Here is a 20,658-nt window from a genome sequence, read left to right on the forward strand (position 1 = left end):
CAGTGGTCTTATCGGCTTCACGCATTAGGTTGAGAGCCTGAACAACCAAAAACAATACATGAAGTTGCAGAACGAGGCGTACAAAAATGAACTTCGGGAAGCTTTTCAACGTAGCGTTATTCATTTTACATTGCAGTGAGAATGGAGTGATCATTATCGCTTTTGTTTCCTCATCTTCAGTGATTTTTTGGTAGCAAACTGCATCGAAGTTACAATTTCCGCCACGTAAACTACAGCTTGTGAGACAATAACTAACTGTATAAGGAGGTGTATTTTGTTAGATGCGCTATTATTTGTGGCTTCAAGTTTAAAGTGTGCCCTTGATAAAGATACGATTGTGTGCAAGTGTGAAAAACAGCAGCCCGTTGTGAAAGTTGTGATAAAGAAATAGCGGAAAAAGTCTTAAAGACACGATGCTTCCCACTGCACCAGTGCTCGGGGTTAAAGGTTTGGTGCGAAGCTGAGCAGCAATCCGTTTGCTGTGACAGCGGGCTCCGAGAACCGATTTACCAAGCTGGATTCGTCCGGTCAGCAATGTGCGGAACCGACGTCATGCACAGCTACCGTAACCGAGCCCGCCACGGTAACCACGGTACTAGCAGCTAATCATCGACCGGTGTCAGTGCAAAACACATCCCGCCGCCAGCTTGAATTATTTCCGGAGATGAACATTTCCACCGAGTACGCACCGACGGACGGTATGAGTCGATCCTACGCACGATCAACCTACCACAGCCGGTACTACACGGGGGGGCGTTCGGGTAGCCCGGGACCCGGACATATACCAACGTACGGTAGTGGTAGTGGAATGGATGGACCTCTAGCTGGACGTCGCCACCACGATCACCCTCATTCCACTGGGTCGGCCATGTTGGTGGGCGGCTTTGGTGAGTCGGGTGGATCGCTTGGCGGTGAAAAAGCATTCTATGCCCCACCTCCACTCGGTTCCGATTCGTACGGTTCGCCGGGTCCGGATGAAAGACACACACCGTACCTGGCGAATTATTACGGTGGGACCAACTATTCCCACCAGGGTATGCTGCGAATGCCTCCCGAGCATGGTGTTTACGGTGGATGCTACGGAACGCCACCGGTACCGTGGTATCATCAGCAACAGGCATCGTATCATCATCAATACTCCGGCCATCATCATCATTCGCATCAGCAGCAGCAGCAACATTCGTCCACTCCGAGATGTTATCCGATGCCACCGGAACATATGTACAATATGTTTAACTTTAACAGGTAATCTTTCACTGGGCGATAGAATTTTCGGCCTGGGAGCGGGTATGCACAGGAAGGTTAATCTTATCGCCGTTTTCTAGCATGCTCAGGTTTTGATAAGAATAGTTTTGAACATGTGTGCGTGTGTGTTACGTTGTCGCATAAAAAACAAAATATCTCAGACTGATTTGTCTTACCCGTCCAAGTGTCTAGACATCCTCCCAAGGAAAAGCAAATAATTTCGCAATTTCGCTGCCCAATACCTATTATCCACTTTATCTCTCCCAGCCCACTGATCTGTGTGGAGACGTCATGTTTCATTAAAAAAAAAGGGAACAGCGCCAAACATCGAACACAGAGCCAGCAAGTTGTGCTATTTTAATGTTCTGCACACAAATCTTATTACTCCGTTTCAAGGTTCCACGAAAAGACAGTTACCAGCTAAAACTCTAAGCACCAAACAGACATTCTCGTCCCACCATCTTTGCCTCGTGGACTCGCTTTCTGCGCTAAAACCTTTCCCTTCGACGGCCGCGTAAGTTCCATACGATTACGCGTCTATTTCTTTGCACTTTTGCTGCGGCAGCAGCAGCATCGGGAACATCAAATAAGCTTTCCCCGGACATTCTCTCGGTCGGTTGGCCAGCCTCGCAATGCAAATACACATTTTAGAAAATCAATTCTCAGAAGGTAGAAAACATTTCGGCCAAAATGTCAAAAAGTAAATCTCGTGCAATGCGCCATCGCTCACGGACGCTGGAAGGATGGAGGCAGTTAGCCACTTTGGTAGCACCATCTCCTTACGGTAGGACTTTTTCGTCTTATTTTTCCCCTCCACCCCGAGATGGTTGTTGGGAACTCTAGCCGGGTTGCTGTCGACCCCAGGGTTCACTACCGTTTCGTTGAAGGTAATAGCTTTCCGTTTTTGGTTTTCTTTTTTCTTGCCCAATGGAGTTTCTTCGCTGGCCCTGACGAAAGTTCCAAAAATCATAACTTGTTGGACGATGGACGCGGAGTTAAGTTACACGTTTGAAAAGGTTTCCCGGTATATATATGTGCGGCACATTGAAGTCAAGCGTGTAGTTGGGGACGTCTGTTTTCATGGGAAGCGAAGTTATTGAAATTGCGTCATCTACAGGATATATGCACAGGGGTTTTCTTTGCGCCATATCAGTGAGTTAAAGTTAGTAGAGCTATTCAATCGCACATGAAGCGATAAACTTGAGTTTTTTCTCGTTGGCAATAAATATATGTCTCTTGTAATTCTTGACAAAAAAGGGAACAATCTTGCTATATAATCTCTACGTTCAGGACTCTCTGTGTGCCAACTGGACTGCCAAAAGCAGTTCAAAGAATGAATGAAACTCTTGCACAAATTCTTTACACCTTTGAAAAAAAAAATCTTTAAAGACGATCATGTGAAGTCATCCTGCCTGTTCGCCGCTGACCTATTAGCGCGAAACTTATCGCCACTAATAGAGCTGCATGTGAAATCATCAGGTTGCACTGTAAATAATGGAAACTTCCCATTTCTCCCAACCCTCCCACCGTTGTCAAGTTTTCATCACATCGCTATATGGAAAATAATTCTCAATGTTCGATGAGCCGCCAAAGGAGAGAACGCAAATCAAAACTCAGGCCACTGGGAACCTCCACTCGGTAGAACCGTTCAAACAGGGTGTATGCTGGTGCTGCAACAACAAACCCCCTTTTTCTAGTGGAAGGTGTGAGGGGGGGGGGGGGGGGGTGAGATTTGTATCGATTGCAAAATGATGATACGTTCCACTTGAGCGAATCGTCATTGCAACTTTGTTGCAACAAGTAAGTACCTTACCTATACTACTGCAGCCAAATTTTATTACTGTTGCACTTGCACAACACGTAAGCAGCAAGAGAGTGTGAGGTAAGGGTGCAGTAGTAAGGAAAGGGCAAGGGAAAGGGCGCGCGTACCTACACGCTTGGGTGTAACCGCATTTGGGTCCGGGAAATCGACGGTCCAACCGTCAACATTGGCGGCGGAAGGGTGGATAAGTCAAGTGTTATTAGTGTGCGTCAATGAAACCGCCCTGCGTCGCACACACGCAACCATACGTTCCGGTGTGAGAACGGGCGGGGGGGGGGGGGGGGGGGGTGGCTATAAAGTGTTAGGATTTACTTTCCCTGCAACTCGCCTTAATCTTCACGCGATGGATGTTTCTTCCGGTTATCGTTGGTAATAGAGGAGTGGAAGAAAAAGTCTTTGTTATTTACACTCAAGTTATTGCAAGAAAACTGTCTGGCTGTGAGCAGAGCTAGAGCTAAAAAAGAACAAATTTTAAGACATCAAAACTGCCCCTTTTTGTAAAGACATGTCCTACTTTTGCTACATTGTAAGCTTGTTACCGTATTTTCCCGTGGCGGAATTGAATTTTAGCCCATCAGCTATCGAGCTACCGAAGAGAAGCCACACGATACCCCACCGTCAGCAGCAGCAGCAGGAACGATGAAGGTGGTGGCCACTTCATTCGAACATAAACTAAACGTTTCAGTGTCCTTTCGCTTACCACCCCATCACACATAAGGCACAGTTGCGAAGGTGTGTTTATATGTTCGTCTTCATTTGTCTCGTTGTGGGTCTCCTCGATCCATCCACCCCTCCCCACAAACAGTGTCCATCGAAAGGATTGTTAGATTCACTCGAGCTGCTACAATTATTGGTAAACACACATATATATTACTTAGCCTGTTAAGGGTTGGGGAGGGAACACACAGACACCAGGCCAGGAATGGCGGAGATCATGTGGTTGTGTGGCGGAAAAGTGCTTGCAGTTGTTTAGGTTTTTGCGCCTTAGCATTTGCTGTTTGTCCAGTAATTATTTGCATATTTACAATGTTTCGCCGATCGGAATTAGTTTGGGTTTGTGGGCATATGTGGTAGGTGTGTGTGTGTGTAATTTACGGCCTGTGAAGAATAACTGCAACGGAAGAGCTGGAAGTAAGGAATAGAGGGAGTAAAACTTGGGTGACAGAAGGTGTTGACAGTGTGGAAAAATGCACGTAGTCGTCCATTCTATTTTACTATCTGGAAGCAATGTAGTAAATTGAAGGATTTGAATAATCAGCATCATCAGTTTCGTTCGCGCTGCTCTCCAGATGTAGAGCGTCAGCAAGGCATTTACATGCGTCATCGGATCCTACCTGGGTGGCAAAGCGGAGTTGCAAACAACTGCAAACCTTCAGCAGCAATAGCAGTCGTACACAGCACTGTAAACCATTATCAGCTTTTTCCAGGTTTCCCGTTCCATTGCTCCGATGTAAATGTAATAAGCAGTAATTAGTGTTACCATTGTTCGATTGGCCACTTCACGTACTGACCGGTACCGTACCTCAGCCGACAGTAGGTTGGGAAATTGCGCAGTAGCAGGTGTGTGCACTCTCTGGAATGGTGGCAGGAGCTTTGCTGACCTAGCCGCGATTTGAAGCGCGATTGCGTTGCGTTTCCTCTTGCACTTGTTCCACACAGAACACGTGACCCCAGGCAAGATTCTCTGCTGCATTTGTTGCTTAACTCTCGCCGAGTCTTCCGGATTTGATTCCCGCTTAATGGTAAAGTACGTCGCTAATGCTTTATCTTGTCGCACTTAAAACACAAACAAACGGTGCCCCGTTTGACGGTTTGCGGCTTCTTGTACTTGAATGCACTTGAGCTAGACACTGTTACAATCTTGCGCCACTTGAGTGCTAAGGTTTTTGCACACCATTTATTCGTTGCTCTTGGACATCATCAATTGTGTGGCCAGTTTCCCATAACCGATTGGAGATGATCGGACGGTCATCTGATCGGCTTATCTGGTAGTTGTGTGTTGCAGTAGAGATATTGTGTGCAATTGCGTCAAGAAAAGCTTTTTCCCTTCAACCGCCCTCTATCGCACGCTAATTGATCGCCAATGTATGAGCGAGGTAGCAAAGTAGTCATCCAAGTGCATCAACAGCAGCGCGGGTTGGTGATGATTATTGGTTCTAAAGGAAGCCAGGCACAATCAGCAAATGTTCGCGTCACCGATGAGCGTGATCTTTTTTAATCGTTATGACCCCGTCTCTGTCTCGCCTGGACGGTAAACATCATCACGTTACCCTCTACAACGACAAGCTGTAACGAGCAAAGTGGCGGGAAACTGATTCGTATTGCATGCGCGTAGTCCGGCAGCCGTTGGCGCGGTTGGCCGGGCAAGTTTCTGTTATTATAGTTGATTAATTATCAACTCGCCGTCAACAAGTGGACGCGCGCGGTTGGTAGTTTGATACGTGGCAGCAACATTGTTGCAACAAAACAGGCATCACAATCACACATCGTTTTGTGTGGTCGGGGTTTGTTTTACAGCGATGTGAAACGGTATGTTGTACTGCTGATTTATACAAGAATCTTTTAGATTTTTACCATGCCAAATTAGTCATCAAGTTAGGATGATGTAGGACGAAGATTTAGTATCCAACTAAGAGGTATCAACAAATCTAGTGGAAACTATTCGATGGTCGGCCTTATCTAGCAGTTCGTAACGCCAAGAATGATAATATTTTTAGCTTTAGCTTCTTATTGACTCAACGATCTACTTGAGTCACACCAGTCAACGAATGATTTGCTAGATTTATCGACACCACGTAGTTGGATAGTCAGTCGTCACAACAAGATAAAGATCCTGATGGAATTCGCTGTCGCTTCCCAAATCTCGCAGTTCCAATTTTTATAGCTGGATCTAAGTATCAAAATTGAAGCGCCATTTGCATTTAAACTTGCTATTTTACCGTCAATTATTAATATTCTTAATTATATCAATATTTCCACTGTATGTGGTCCAATTGCCAATATCATAATACCCTTAAACATGACAAATCTTCTCACCGTTAGCCAACCGAAAGGATAATTACCCAATTACTTAATTATCTTTCCGTTTCGGATATTGAGCAATCATTTCCTTCGGATCAGTTCCCCCCGCTGCTCGAAGCTACGTGCCGCAAGAGCACGCCATCTCAATCCCTTAAATATGGTCGAACTTGCTTTCCAGGGTGCTTTCCGCCTGTACACGTAAAGCTCTATCTAAAGAGATTATTGGTAAGGTATAATCCCTGACATGCGTTTCTTCATCGTGCTGCTCTCGCTGGTAACATTTGTACGTTCTTCACTTTCGCTGAAGATGGCCCCCAAATCGCCCATTTTTCTACTGCTGAATGAAGTTTTTCCGTGCTTTGTTTGCTTCACAATTCCTTCCCGATTCCATTACGTCGCGCAGAGCTTGAGCGAAATTGAAAAGACCTGCATTATTTTCCGCTGAACCAAGCGCTTGCTGGCCCGTAAATCAGTGGTGGTCATTCACCTGTCACTTCTTGGAAAATGCTTACAGATTTCTTAGGATCATTAGCGCAGCCTCTCGTAGCGTGTTTTACCGATAGCGCGGAGAGTCACTCGCATTCTGAATTGGCATCGAAATGTAGGAGGACCATTAGCAATTTATCTATCGATCAGGTTCTGCGTTTTGGATGTATCCGATAGCGGGTTCAGAAAGTTAACTTCCACTCATTGACTGCGGCATATCCTTCATTCTTTATGTACAACGAGCTTGTGCATGAATGACTATCCTTGCTGCTGCACAACTCTTGTTCTTGTGCATAATATCTTCGATTTCTTCGATCACGATTGTGTCCCTCATAAAGGACGTTCAAGTGGCAAAACTTCAATGGAATAGTTACAACAAACAGGCAACGATAGTATATCCGATATGCTCCCCAAAAAAAAAAAGCTACCTATCATCAGTAGTTACTACCGGCTACCAACGGTTTACATAGCCATAGGTCCCGGGCAATAAAGATGCCTAGCTCTCCAGCCGCCCTAGCTGCCCGATCCCGCCCGGGGCGCGGTGTGCTTTCTTCTATTTCACTGGCACCGGTGGTACGGGTGGCTCATTTTCCGAAACCCCGGTCCCGGGAATATCTTGATACAGGTTTTCGACCTTGTATTAGCGAATTCTTAGAATGCCATTCAAAATCGTGCACTTGAAACGGCAATATATTGCGTTACAGGGTTCCCGGCTCTCTTTTTCGGGGCGCAAACCGGTGCTGTGTACGCACTCTCGCCTTTTGCCTTGCTGTGGTAGTACCACAAACCACCAGAGCACGAGAGAGAGAGAGAGAGATAGAGAGACGCCTTTCTTCCCGGTGCCCTTTATGCTTTATTGAACTGTTTCGCTTCGAACAGATTCTTTCGGGTGGGTTAGGTACAGTTTTCCCCCTGGCAGGGAGAGAAAGTGAAAACGTACGGATACCTTTCCCGTTTACTCACGCGCTGCTACCCTTAACCCGAAACCTTGAGTCTGCCATGATGGGTCTTGTCAGTTTCGGAACGAAATTCCGGAAAAGCGTAGCAAAGCAGCAAGGCTCTTGACGGATTTCAGTTGAATTTCCTCCTTTTTTTTGCTGTGTCTCTGTGTGTCGAACATCTTTCTGGCTGACGTAGAGCTTTGATGAGTTGTTACGATGCGAGAGAGAGAAAATAGTCAAAATAATTCCGATTTTGAAAGGAAAATGCTTGGAAGGAGTTAGATATGTAGTGTTGTAGGGCATATGTTTGCGAGGATTAGCGTGGATGATGAGCTTTGTGTTGGGGAGGGTGGGGTTTGCATTTTTGCTACACGCCGTTCGTGCTATGTACTGTGAATCTGCACGTTTACATAACAACACTTGTTTGCTTCTTTTCCTTTTTTTTTTTTTTGTTTAGTGCCCTCTCTCGATCACCATCACCGGTTTATCTATCCTATTTGAAATTAAGCACGATTTCACGAGCACCACCTTCTTTCACTCTGTCCACTGGCAGAGGTTTCCACTGTCGTTTGAAGCCGCGATACAATCTGTAGAAGATTTTTCCTTTTACGCAATTTCTTCTTCGCAACTGACTCACTGTTGCTTTAGGATGAATTAGCTGGAAATGCCTGTAAGGGCGAGAGCTACCACGCATCGCTACTGCTAAAAGGATTTTTGGAGATATCGCGCTCATACGCACGCACACACACATACACAAAACGACAATGTCGATGATAGGCAACGGCAAAAGGACCGGTGCTTGAAGGATCGACATTGTCGGCTTGTCCTCTGCGCGTATTAAGAAGGTTCTTGGAAATCCTTTGACGTCCTCAAGATTTTCTTTCGCTCAACGTCTCGCTCAACTCCGGGCCGAACAACGGCCCCCCCCCGTGATGGATAAAACGATGGGTCCCAACAGGGACGGAAACGGTTGGACGGTAAAAGTACTCACCGAAATTCTACTCAGACTTTTACCACCCAAGACCGACTACTGGCTGGTGTGGCCTTTGCTACTCATCTTCCATTTCAGTTAAAGAAAAAAGGGAAAAGTTTTTTGTTCCGATTAGCTGGCTGGAAGAGGGGAGAGGTTGGTGGTCTGGGAGCATAACGGAAGGATCAAAAATCACCTTTTTAAGCATACCCACCAAGGGCATGATTTTTGCGACAACTCTCCCCGTGTAACGCTGCGTGTTGCGGTGTGGGAAGTTTTGAATGAGACATTTAATTAATCATCGAATTTTGTTCGCGAACACGAAGATCCTAATGATGTAGCGGCTGCACGCGTTGAGATTTTGGACCAACAGTAAATGTGTAGCGCTTTGGCGACTTTCCTTTGGTTACTTTCCTTAAGCATAAAATCATTAATTGTTTTATAAACATTTTAATTTAATTTATACACGAGTGGAAGATATTTTAAATGTCTTATCAATTTGTTATGACGAACTTTGTGCTATGTGCTTGAAAATTGAAAGTTTTCTGAAGTTCAGCTCACAAAAGTTCAGTTTATAATTTGTTTTTGCAATGATTTCAATGATTATGTTACATTTAAAGAACTCAATTTGTTTGATGAAAAACGCAGCCTGAAAATCGGAAACTTTTAGCCAGCTTCTGTCAAATAGTCTAGCAGTCAAAAGCATTTGAACCAAAATAGATTAACTCATCCTAAAGCGTTTGTCATAGAAGGCTCAATCTAATTTCTAGTGTTCTGCTCGACAACTGCGAAATTGCGCCAAACGCCTACTAATTTTGACTGTCAGCCCGTATGAAAACAAAGCAGAATATAAGCTTCGAAACGTCCATCTTAGATCATCGCAGACCCCAATAACTAATATCTCTTGCTCGTTGCTGAGTACAATGTGTTACAATTTATCCCAGCCCAGTTATACTGGATTATATGCACATTAAAATGAACATCTTCCCTTCGAGGAAAACCAAAACATATAAACAAAACGCCACCAGTTCGAGCTGGGTTTGGAAACCTTCCATACTTCCTACATATTACGCGGGTTCCAAAAACTAACCCCCACTTGTGTTGCTGCTCACTTTGCACTTCGCGATCGCCGCACTGGCCAAAACTTTCAAGGTTTAACACACCGTTCGTGATGAAATGTAGAACGTGGCGTCGGAACGAACGCGAAAACTTGTGTATAATTATAGTTTGCAGATGCAGTTTTTACAGGATCCTCTCTGTGTTGTTGATGGGGATCCCGAAGTTGGGTCGGGTTAAAATTAGACGATCACGATCGTTGAGGTTTTCTTTTCGTGTGCTTGTGCATTATCGTGGTAAGCAGCAAGCTGAACGGAAGTAGCAGTAGCAGCGGGATATCTGAAGGAATGCCTTTTTTTCGGTTTTAGTTGACAGGGTTCTCGTTCTCCCCTGTTAGCTTTCCCAAATCTGGCTGAAGAAAAAAAAAACTGTTAAGAACCCAGGACAGTAGTTGGCGCTAGACGACGACGGGTTGACCTTGTCCTCCTTTTCTGCAATCGCTTTGTTTAGCTTTCGAGAAATGAGATCTGCCAAGCGCGTGAGTGTTATTTTCCTAGACAGTGTGAGCTGTTATTTCATCTCACCCCGTCGGTGGTGGTAATACGACCCCGCGGCGGCATGAGTTTCTTTCCCATGGATACAAACATTTATCCGCTTCCAACTGCATTTGATAGAATGGGGGAAAAAAAGCAAAGCAAAAACATGCCTTAGAATGCATCCAGCTCAATTCCTCAATTCTTGCGACCGAAGTTTTGTTACTGCAAGTTGTCGTATTACGCTCGTGCCAGGCCGCGTGCCATAACGCCAGTTGATGTATGAGCGCGCTAGTGGTGCACGGAAGGAAGGCAAGGGACGAGCGAACCCAGCCGATGCAACAATGTTGCCTATCCAAACAAAGTTGGGTAGAGAGCGCATTAGTGGAGGGCAACCGATTGCACTAGCCGTTCATGCACCAATTGCACCTCCATCACTCGATGCCGGTGTGCAACGGAGCCAACCGCAAAACAAACAAACTCCCCCCCCCCCCCTCCCCCCATCTCTCCGGACACATCCTTGCCCTCCTGGAACCTCCCCGGCTTTCGGTAAGGACAAATGGGGAAGCGTCCCAGCAGTGTGGGATGAGTACGATGACGGCTTGCAATAGTTTCGTCCCCACAACCGGGGTAACTCGTGAGAACTCGCGAGTCTTGGCAAGTTTTCGTTGCCCCACTCGAGGTGTTATCTCTTTGCGCCTCGGTCTCGGTTATACACGCTGGGTATATGTTGTACAAAGTGGTCTGATATTTCAAACTTCATCACAAATTCATCCGAAGTTGTGTGTCTAGACGGGAGGCGCTATTCACGTGTTGCGGGTTTTTTTGCTTTTATTTTCTGTTATACGTTTTAATCTGTTTAATCTGTTAGTTTGGCTCGCAAGGAACTCATGAAGTTTATAATACAGAGGAGGTTTCATTGAGGTTTCTGATACTTCTCCTTAGGAATATCTGTATTTCTTTTTTGCTTGCCTATGTTAACCCTTTCAAGGATGAATAATAGCTTCAAAATTGGTTACTCTTTGTGCTATAGCTATTAACTTCATCAATTCTCATCACAACAATCCTCTACCTAACCTCAACAGTACCGATCATCAGCGAACAATACGAGATAGAGAACACTCCATCTGTAAGAGAAGTTCTTAAAGCTCTCTTCTTCGCTCGTCGTCAACCGCAGGCACCGGAGGATAATATCCATTCTGAGTTCATTAGCGGAGCTTAAAATGTATACCATGTGTGCTTTTCTACACACACTGAATGAGACTTATCATATTATTGCGCACGGCTGATTAATTAATTTCCCTTCCGTGCGTAACGCCATGCCATTTCTTATGCTTCTACGAACGAGCAACTCCTCAGTTATGATGCTTTCATTTTCGGCACCACGCTCAATTTCAACACGAATTTCGGATGGTTGAATTAAGCTGTTTGAGTATCGGTAGAAAAGTAATGTCAGAGTTTAATGATTAAATAAATTAATTAGACTAATAAAATGTTCGCCAAAAGCTCAACTCATAGAAATAATGTTGCAATGCGAAGAAGCAAATGTATTCCCAACACAAAACTCCGTATGTCTCCGGCGATGTCTATTTTTCCCGAAAATAACGATTCCTAAGTTTTCTTCAACATTCCTTTTTCATAGAATTAAAGTAATTAATGGAAATAAATTAATTATGGATGATTCAACGCTTTTCCGCTTGCCACGATAGCACCCTCGGAGTCCTCGACAGGGCAACTTGTTCCAGTAATCCCACTCGCTCTCTTTCTCTCTCTCTCTCTCCTAGCCAAGAGCTTGTTGTTTTTTGATTGTAAAGTCGTTTATGTGGAAACTTTGAAGCACGGTGCACGGTGAAACAAGACACGACGCAATAAAAAGCAGCTAGCGAATCTCATTTGTGATTCTTGCTCTGCATTTCGCATAAGATCACCATCAGGGTTTGCAGAAATTCAGCTTCAAATTTTAATGAAACGTACACACAGTTTAAATGACTCAAAAAAATAAACAACAACAAGCGCTCTTTTTTTAATTTTTTTTTGTAGATGGTCGTCGACACACGCACAGATCAGGGAACTGTGTTCTTCGTTCAATATCGATTTCTCTTGGTTTCGGTAATGTTTTTGCACAAGTTTTTTGTTTTCTACCGAATTGCCAAATGTTGATGCTATAGTGTAGGATTGCGCAATTTTCAACCGTAAATGTATGGGCTCACACAATCCGGTATGGTGCAAGTGTGCGTTTTGCCTGGAACAAATCGACGATTGTGTTGTGCCATTAATTACCGTCGTCGTGGTACCCTATAGATTTCCTGATACGGTTGAGGAAGCTTATTAAAATGGGGGCAAAGCGTTTTTGAAGTACCAATTTATTATTGGAACTGAGAATAAAAAAAAAAAAAGTAAAACAAATATAGAGTACATACATTTTCTAGGATCGCCGATTATTGGGGTGTGTATTTTTAGTATCTTCTCACCGTAGGTATCACAAGGAAACGCGGTAGAAATGGGAAGGAATTTCTCTCCAGAGCTTCTCACTCACGATCTCAATAATAGTGTGCCGTAAATGGTTCGTTCTTTAACGTTTTGCTTATGATGCGCGATTGTGATGGGTTTCTGAGGAAGGGCTCCGCAGTTACTTGAGATACGCGTGCGGCATAATTGAAAGAAACCTGAAGACTTTTTTCCACCAAAAAGCTAAGCAATCAGAATTGATCCTTTCTTCAGTACATCTCGACAAAAAAAAAATGCTCCGAATTTTTGTTTGGCACTCATTATTCAAATAAAATTTAAGATGATGAAGACCTATGCTATCAGTTTGTTTTCAGGTGCATTCTGGGTAATTAAAATCATTCCATTCGGAAAGAAGCCCATACTTGCGCCGCGGAACCGCTTCTACAAGCTTCTAGCCTCTGCTTCTGCCGTTCGAAATCGTTCAATCGCTCAATTCAATTGACAGTTGCGTTGTGAACATACACCGTTTTCCATGCCATTCGGGTGGTGGCTTCTTCGCGGATAACTGAGCCATTCGGTTGACGATTTAAACCCGTGTTGAGTACGATTTCACCTACACTAATCATCAACAAATTAGATCCTCGTCTGCTGAACGTGGTAGCAAATTAGGTGATCATTTAGCTGGCTGACAAGCAACTACTAGCCCTCATTCCAGTAAGGGTTGTGTGTTGTTGAATTTTTTTCCTCTCTCTGTCTCCGTGTGTATGTGAGTTGGAAGCTTCCCCTGAGCTGCTAGGCAGTGCTTGAGCATTGTTGCTACTCCGAGTGTTTAATACGGCTAACCATCAATCATGGCGCGTGCAGTGAGTGGCTTAATGCCTATCTAATAGGTTGACTTTGAAAAAAAAAAAAATTATTGTCCACAATCCCATGATAGAGGAAATCACGTTCAAAAAACACAAAACGTAAAGAAGTTTATGCGTTTTTTTTTGCCTTGCAAATTGTGTGTAGTTTGGTAGTGGTGAGATAACTAATTTAATGATTATATCCTTTACGTTTTCCCTTTCTCCTTTTTGGCTTTATAGAAATGGACGCGAAGCGCGTAACCGGGCAGAGAAGAACCGGCGAGACAAGCTTAATGGATCGATACAGGAACTGTCGGCCATGGTACCACATGTTGCGGAATCTCCCCGGCGAGTGGACAAAACGGCCGTTCTACGCTTTTCAGCCCACGGATTGCGGGTAGACTATGGTAAGGCTACGACTATTACGCACCCCAATCTTCCGTATTAATGCATCCCGCTTCCTTCCCTCTAGTGTTCGGCAAATCCAAACCAGATGAAACGGTCAAACCAGAAGCCCAGGACTCACTGTTTCGTATGCTGAACGGTTTCCTGCTCACGGTCACATGCCGTGGACAGATCGTGCTAGTCTCCCCGTCCGTGGAACAATTTTTGGGCCACTGTCAGGTGAGTTGTGCTGGAATCGGGTTTCGCTTACTGCTGTCACATCAAACGCTTCACACGGATACGGTGTATAGATGCAGGCATATGCGGGAGAGCTTTGTGTGAGGGTCGTTCTCGTTTTCTTAAGTATAATGCCGCTTAGCTAAGATGCGCACTGCACAGCCATATTTGAAAGCCATATTTGTACAGTTGGTAGCGCACACGCGATATCTCGTCGGGTCGGGTTTTGGGAATAATTTTTTCTCAAAAATTCAGTGTGTTGATAATTAAATATCGTATTGAGAGGGAGCGAAACCGGTCACCAAAATCCGATGAACGGATATAGAACAGTAAATAGAGGATAAAGATATTGGAGTGATTGCTCCAAGCACTCATTTCACAAATCGTTTACTATCTTTAGTTTAATTATATTTACAATTGTATTATTTCTATTAATTCGTATTAGCTTCCATCAACAAACTTTTATCGCCAATCAAATTTTTTTTTAGCAATTTCCTTCCCCTTTTTCATAACATATTAATAATGGCCTTACATCTGATTTAGAAACAACTAATTGCCATTGAATTAATATATAATTTTGCCAATTCGGCCCTCCTTTTTGACACTATTCGTATATGTTTAGTCATTTTTAAACTTCTTATATTCTTATCAGCATGCCTTGAGTGTTTATAACGAAACGAAATAATTATTTACTACTACACACTCGCGCGGTAGCAGATTTGATCGACACATGTTGACACTATCATCCCGTCCCGTATCGTAAAACGCATTTAAGTATCTCGCGTGTTCGAATCCGGGGCAACCTTGAAAGTTAATCATCACAGAAATTTGGAACTTAAACCCCTTCTTAAAATCCGTCACGTATCTAGATTGCCAAAAACAAAAACGAACCAACGTGGAGGAAAAAGAAGCAAAAAACTACGACAGGTGCGAAATGATTATTATCTACATTTTAAATTCGCCTTTATGTGACGGGTGTGGGTCGGAAACCTCCCCCCCCCCCCCCCCTCCTGCCCAGAGGGTTTCGTGCATCATGTATCCATTACAAAGAGCTGATTTAGCTAATTGTGTCAAATCTAGTTTATTGAGTGCCGTCAGGCAACCATACTCTCGGTGCCCCCAGCGTTTCGGTTAGTTAAATAACTTGCGTATCACCATTTATTGCCCTCGAAATATATCGAAGCTAATTTTACGACCCCCCAACATACCTTTTTTTTTTCTACGATCGCAAACATTCACCGAGATATCGCCGCGCACGTTGATGAAATGTCGCGCGCGCACTGTCCACGGGTGTACGGGATGATGATTGTGGAATGGGAATCAAAAATTGATTTAATGCGATTTTGATTTGACGAACATCCAGATTGTCGTTTCGACGAGAGAAATGAAGCTTTAAAATAAAATGCGAAATCCATTACCTGTATGGAGGAGAGGTACACGTGACTGTCATGTGATAGGGTGGTAGTGCATTTTACTCAAGCAACACTTTCGAATGCTAGTCTGCGCTGTTGTGCGAGGTGTTACTTTATGGTTAGGCTGGCTACTGCAGCCCGCAAAACAGATTTATTGATTTATGTACCTACAGCTTTACAGTCGACACTCAGTTCCACTACACTAGAGTGGTGAATTTTTGAAAATATTAAATAAAATCAAATGTTCAATGCCTAGCAATACGGCCAGGCCGTCCTTCTCAAAGTAAAAAAAAAAAGTTTAATGCGTGTTTTTGTTCTATCAAACTTCATCTGATACTAAAGTTTTTGCAGCGAACATATGCTGACTATCGCGACAAATGCCAAGGACTTTGGTTGCTGGTCACAATGCTTTCACGACTGGTTCACTGGTTGTTCCTTCCTTTATTAAAGTATATAAGACTGCTATTAACTGAGCAAAGTCTTTCGGTAAACAAAAAGTGTCCGACCCATGCCAACTGGAATGGTTTCCATTCCCGTTCGCGGTCGAATAGAACGCCACACGCCTAAAGGACATAGGCCACAAATAGCTTAGTCGATCAAAGTCGGTTCTCCCTAGGAGTATAGCCGCGTTGTTTGCTGTGTACCATCGGAAACGCATACCACGGATGCACATTGCATCTTCGCCGGAATGCAATACCGAGGGGGGACGCTACTGGGCGAAGAAAACTTAAACATTCGTGACTACGTGCCTAACAGAAGGATGTCTTCACTTGTTTGTTTACCGCTGGTACGGCGGATGGCGTTGGTATGTGTGTATGTGCGTGCACGATTTCTTCGTCACTGACCAAGCCGGACCACCCACTCAAGGTCAGTGCAAGATTCAACCCCGTCGGGAAAACCGCGCACGGCTCGTGCTTGTCTTGGCAGACTGTTGTGCGCTTGTTCCTTTCCATCCTACTTGTTGTCTGGATTGATAATGAAAAAAAAAAATGCTCCCGAAAGATTGTAAATTTCTCCTCCAGTTTCGACTGTTCGCGTGTCTATGTGTTAGTTTATGATGTTTGCAAACACTTAGTCCGTAAGACACATATATGCGCGGGCGCGCTCCCTATTCGATTATGAACATGTAACATGTCAGCGAATAAAACTTTCGTTACGGTACGCTTATCCTCGCAGGTCAGGTTATATGTTGCTTTGGTCCGCAACAACCGTATCTTAAGGTTTTTATAATGCCAAAAAAACCTTGTTTTTGCTGGATTACTGGCAAAAGATTAACAACTCAACGCACACTACCCAGGGCCGGGGAGAAATTACAACTCACTTTACAATTATTAATAAGCAATGACCTGGATGTAGCGTGACATGGATCACAGTCACTACTTGTTGCGAATTCAGTTCTCCGGTTTTTTGTGATTTATACTTATTTTGGGTTTAGCTTTTTTGCAACACACGCATTAAAATTGTTTCAGCTTTGGTTGTAGCATTGTTGCGCGTGCTGTAGATGCCCGGAGATGTACCATAACTCATGTGAAACATGTAGCCGCAATTCAGAAAACTCCACACTACGGTACGGCAAAGTAAACTTTTTTGCTTGATTGCTGCAAATACTTATCAACAGCGGGATGGATTAATGGGCCGAAATTGCAAAGCCAAAACTGCGATGCTTCACTGTCAAATGGTTTTTGATTAGCGTGCGAGCGAGCAGCTCCTCTGCGCGCTGGTGGTGCTTTTCTGTAAAGATAAGCAAAACGAAACAAAAATAATGCTATGGTTGCACTGGGAGAGAGACCCTCGACACACGCTAAGTTTAACGTTTGGTTCTGCTTGAAGAAACGCTCGTATCAAGGTATTTTGAATGATTTGCATTTTTCACATCAAGAGCATTATCAATATTCGTACACGATCGTGCATTATCTACTCCGGAAGTAGCTTACATTCCGACGTCGACAAATGTGACAACTCTTCTTTGACCCTGACAATTTCTTGCTTTTCTTCTTCCCCTTTCTCACCGCCTTAGACTGATTTGTACGGACAGAACCTATTCAACTTAACCCACCCGGATGACCACGCGCTGCTCAAGCAGCAGCTGATACCGTCGAACCTGGTTAACATGTTTGAAGGTGGATCGCCCGGAACAAGCGGAACCAGCTGTTCCGGTCCACCAGCCCTACTCAGTCCAGGGGAAGGGACAAGCACCAATGGTACAGATAGTGGTGAGTTCCTCCGGACGCACGATGAGGAGGAAGAGATTGATAAAAAGTTGCGCCAGGATCATCGTCGGTTCTCCATCAGGTAAGCAGAGCTTCGTGACAGCTGACATCCAGAAATTAAAATAATTCCTCTTATATTAACTGTTTCTTGGTATATTTTAGGATGGCTCGTGCTGGACCACGATCCGAGGCAACCACGTACGAGCTTGTTACGATCGACGGAAGCTTTCGACGGGCGGACTCAGCACCCCGGGGTACCGAAAAAACCGGCGGTACTTCCGGTATGCAAATGATACGGCGTGCCCGTGGCCGGGACGATGCTATACCGCTACATAGCATCAACGGGAATGATATCGTACGTATTTGGATGGTGCGGTCGATAGTGAGAATCTGTTTTTGGTACTAATATTTCCGCTCTGAATATTCCATCGAAAGGTTCTAATTGGTTTAGCACGAGTGATGAAGGTGCCATCTATCTGTGATCGTTTGATTGAGGCTTGCAAATATGAGTACAAAACACGCCACCTCATCGACGGGCGAATAGTGCAATGCGATCAGCGCATATCGATAGTGGCCGGCTATCTGACCGACGAAGTGTCCGGCCTGTCCCCGTTCACCTTTATGCATCGGGATGACGTCCGATGGGTGATAGTAGCGTTACGGCAAAGTATGTCATCCACTAAACCGACCTCCAGTGGGATGTTTTCGTTTTAATTCGCGCCCTTGGGTGATTTTTCTTTCTTTTCTTTTTCTCCCGCCCGGCAGTGTATGACTATAATCAAAATGGTGAATCGTGCTACCGGTTGATGTCGCGCACCGGTGACTTTATCTATCTGAAAACGCGTGGTTATCTGGAGGTGGATAACGATACCAAAGTGGTGCAGTCGTTCGTCTGCATCAACACGCTCGTTTCGGAGGAGGAAGGTCAGCGGTTGGTGCGCGAAATGAAGCGCAAATTTTCCGTCATCGTGGACAAGGTCGAGCTGCCGGATGAGAGCGGCGAACCGGTGGTGGAAAATCCGAAACAAATCGAAGAAGCCGTCCTAAATCTGATCACCAACCTGCAGCCGGACAGTGAGGATAAGCTGCTCAACACGATGCCGGCCTCACCGGCCAGCAGCATTAAGTCTGGTTTTGGCGAAGGTGCTCCTTTGGCGATTGTGGCGCCGGAGAAAAATTCCGTCAAGTCGGCGATTGTTAAGAGCATGAATGTGGTGTCGATCGCTGCGAAAACGATGCGCGAAACACGCTGCTCTTCGATGTCGGGTGACTGGTCACCGCTGAACGGTGATCAGCAGAACAGTAATGGAAGTAGTAGTACCAGCACTGGTATCGGAAGTCCTTCTACTTCGTCGGTGGATAGGGTTGGATCGTCGTTGGAAGCTATCGCGTCCCCTCCACCACCTTCCCTGTCGCCCACGGTAAGCGTATCTTCGGTGGTCACGCAAAGGCCAACGGTGTTGCAAAAAACGGACCCTTCCACGCAGTTGCTGTCGGAGGAAACGGCTGTTGGTGCGAACGTGGAGCAGCGTGTACCACCGCTACCGAGCGCGGAACATTACTTCACGCAACCATTTTCGCCGAGTTCGGGCAGCGGAGGAACTGTGCCGGTGTCGCTGTTATCGCCTGCCTCGTCACATTACAGCCAGCGAAGCAGCAGAAGTCCGTTCGGTGGTTGTGGCAGTGGAATCTCTTCTCCACCGGCGACGGTTCATTCCGGAGGTTCGTTTGGCCATCGAACAGCGACCGTGCTGAAGCGAACGTTCAGTAACAGTAGCATCAGCAGTCTTAATTCGCTGGATAATTATGGCGATGGCGATGTTAGTACGGGGGACAGTAAGCGAACCAGAATGAACCTAAGCAACAGCGAGTTGGCGAGCTGTTTTAGCGATCTTATCAATCCGGGAACAGGTAAGCATTAGCTAGAAAGGAAATCCTACCTGGAAAACTCTGATAAATATATTTAATTTGTATTCTTGTTCAACCAACAGATCTTACTGCTTTGCTGCCCAACTCATTCGAAGCACTCGATCAGTCTTTACTAACGATGGAAACCACAACGACCATTATACGCGATCGAGTAAGCAACTACTCAAATCTACACGAATCGCAGGACCGTTTGGATAGGATAGTGGTGCGTAGCTCGCTTTCTAACGTAACAATAACGACCACGTGTCTTACGATATCAAATTGTATCCTTTTCCTCGTAGGAAGAACATCAGGAACAGCGGGAAATGTTACAGTCAATTCAGGAAGAATACCAACTGCAAATGCAGTCCAACGGGACAGGTGATGCAATAGGACCGGTGGCAGCTGTACATAACAGCGATGCTAGCAGCGGTGGTGGTGTTGACCGACTAACAACCAGTACAACAACCGCCTCACATCTGTACGGTAGTAGTGCCGACGCGAATTTAATGCTGTGCAATTCATTAACCGACGGTCCGATGGGAGGACGTCGGAGAGTCAGTACGCTCACGACCACAACCACTACAACGACGTCAATGATGCCTTCCGTCATAACATCCAACGTTGTTCAGCGGGCACCGAACCAAAGGGGCAACGGGCGAACCGACAAGGATGCGGGAAGTTAATATCTGTCGATCGGGAAACATTCTGTCACGCGTTTTTGTTCCTTCTGTTGGTTCGATCGATTGTCTTTTCTTCCATGTTCGATTACTTTTATGCTCAATGCTCATTTACACAACATGATTGATCCTTTTTGGTTGGGTTTTTTGTCAAGTGTGTAGGCATTAGGCTCATTTTTTTAGATTTGAACTTCAAATCTCTATCTATGATTTTGCTTTTCTTTAGCTACAAAAGTTCACTAAAAGAAAAGTGGCGCAACCACGTGTTAGATGATTTTTCAAATTAACGAAACACAAAAATGTAGAGCAAAGCATGTTATCGAGCTGTAATGAATGTTGTGTCTATCGGTTGAATGTGATTGAACGATATTTGATAGACTATAAAGCAGGGAACTAAAGCTCTGGTGGTTTTGAAAGTCAACGAATCCACTGTTCGCCTATGGTGGTGCTTAAAACGCAA

The 20,658-nt window shown here is 44.8% G+C and overlaps 1 protein-coding gene across 1 annotated transcript; it reads left to right on the top strand.

Moving 5' to 3' along the window:
• The first annotated feature begins 424 nt into the window (after positions 1-424).
• On the top strand, positions 425-20,206 carry LOC126561490 (uncharacterized). Its single transcript, XM_050217667.1, has 9 exons — positions 425-1,245; positions 13,608-13,774; positions 13,840-13,991; positions 17,418-17,692; positions 17,773-17,965; positions 18,046-18,277; positions 18,376-19,521; positions 19,602-19,744; positions 19,821-20,206. Exons 1-9 carry the CDS (start codon positions 665-667, stop codon positions 20,202-20,204), a joined length of 3,273 nt encoding a protein of 1,090 aa, XP_050073624.1. The 5' UTR covers positions 425-664; the 3' UTR covers positions 20,205-20,206.
• Positions 20,207-20,658: the final 452 nt, after the last annotated feature.

The sequence above is a fragment of the Anopheles maculipalpis genome, chromosome 3RL (assembly GCF_943734695.1).
Source record: "Anopheles maculipalpis chromosome 3RL, idAnoMacuDA_375_x, whole genome shotgun sequence".
Taxonomy (NCBI): Eukaryota; Metazoa; Arthropoda; class Insecta; order Diptera; family Culicidae; genus Anopheles; species Anopheles maculipalpis.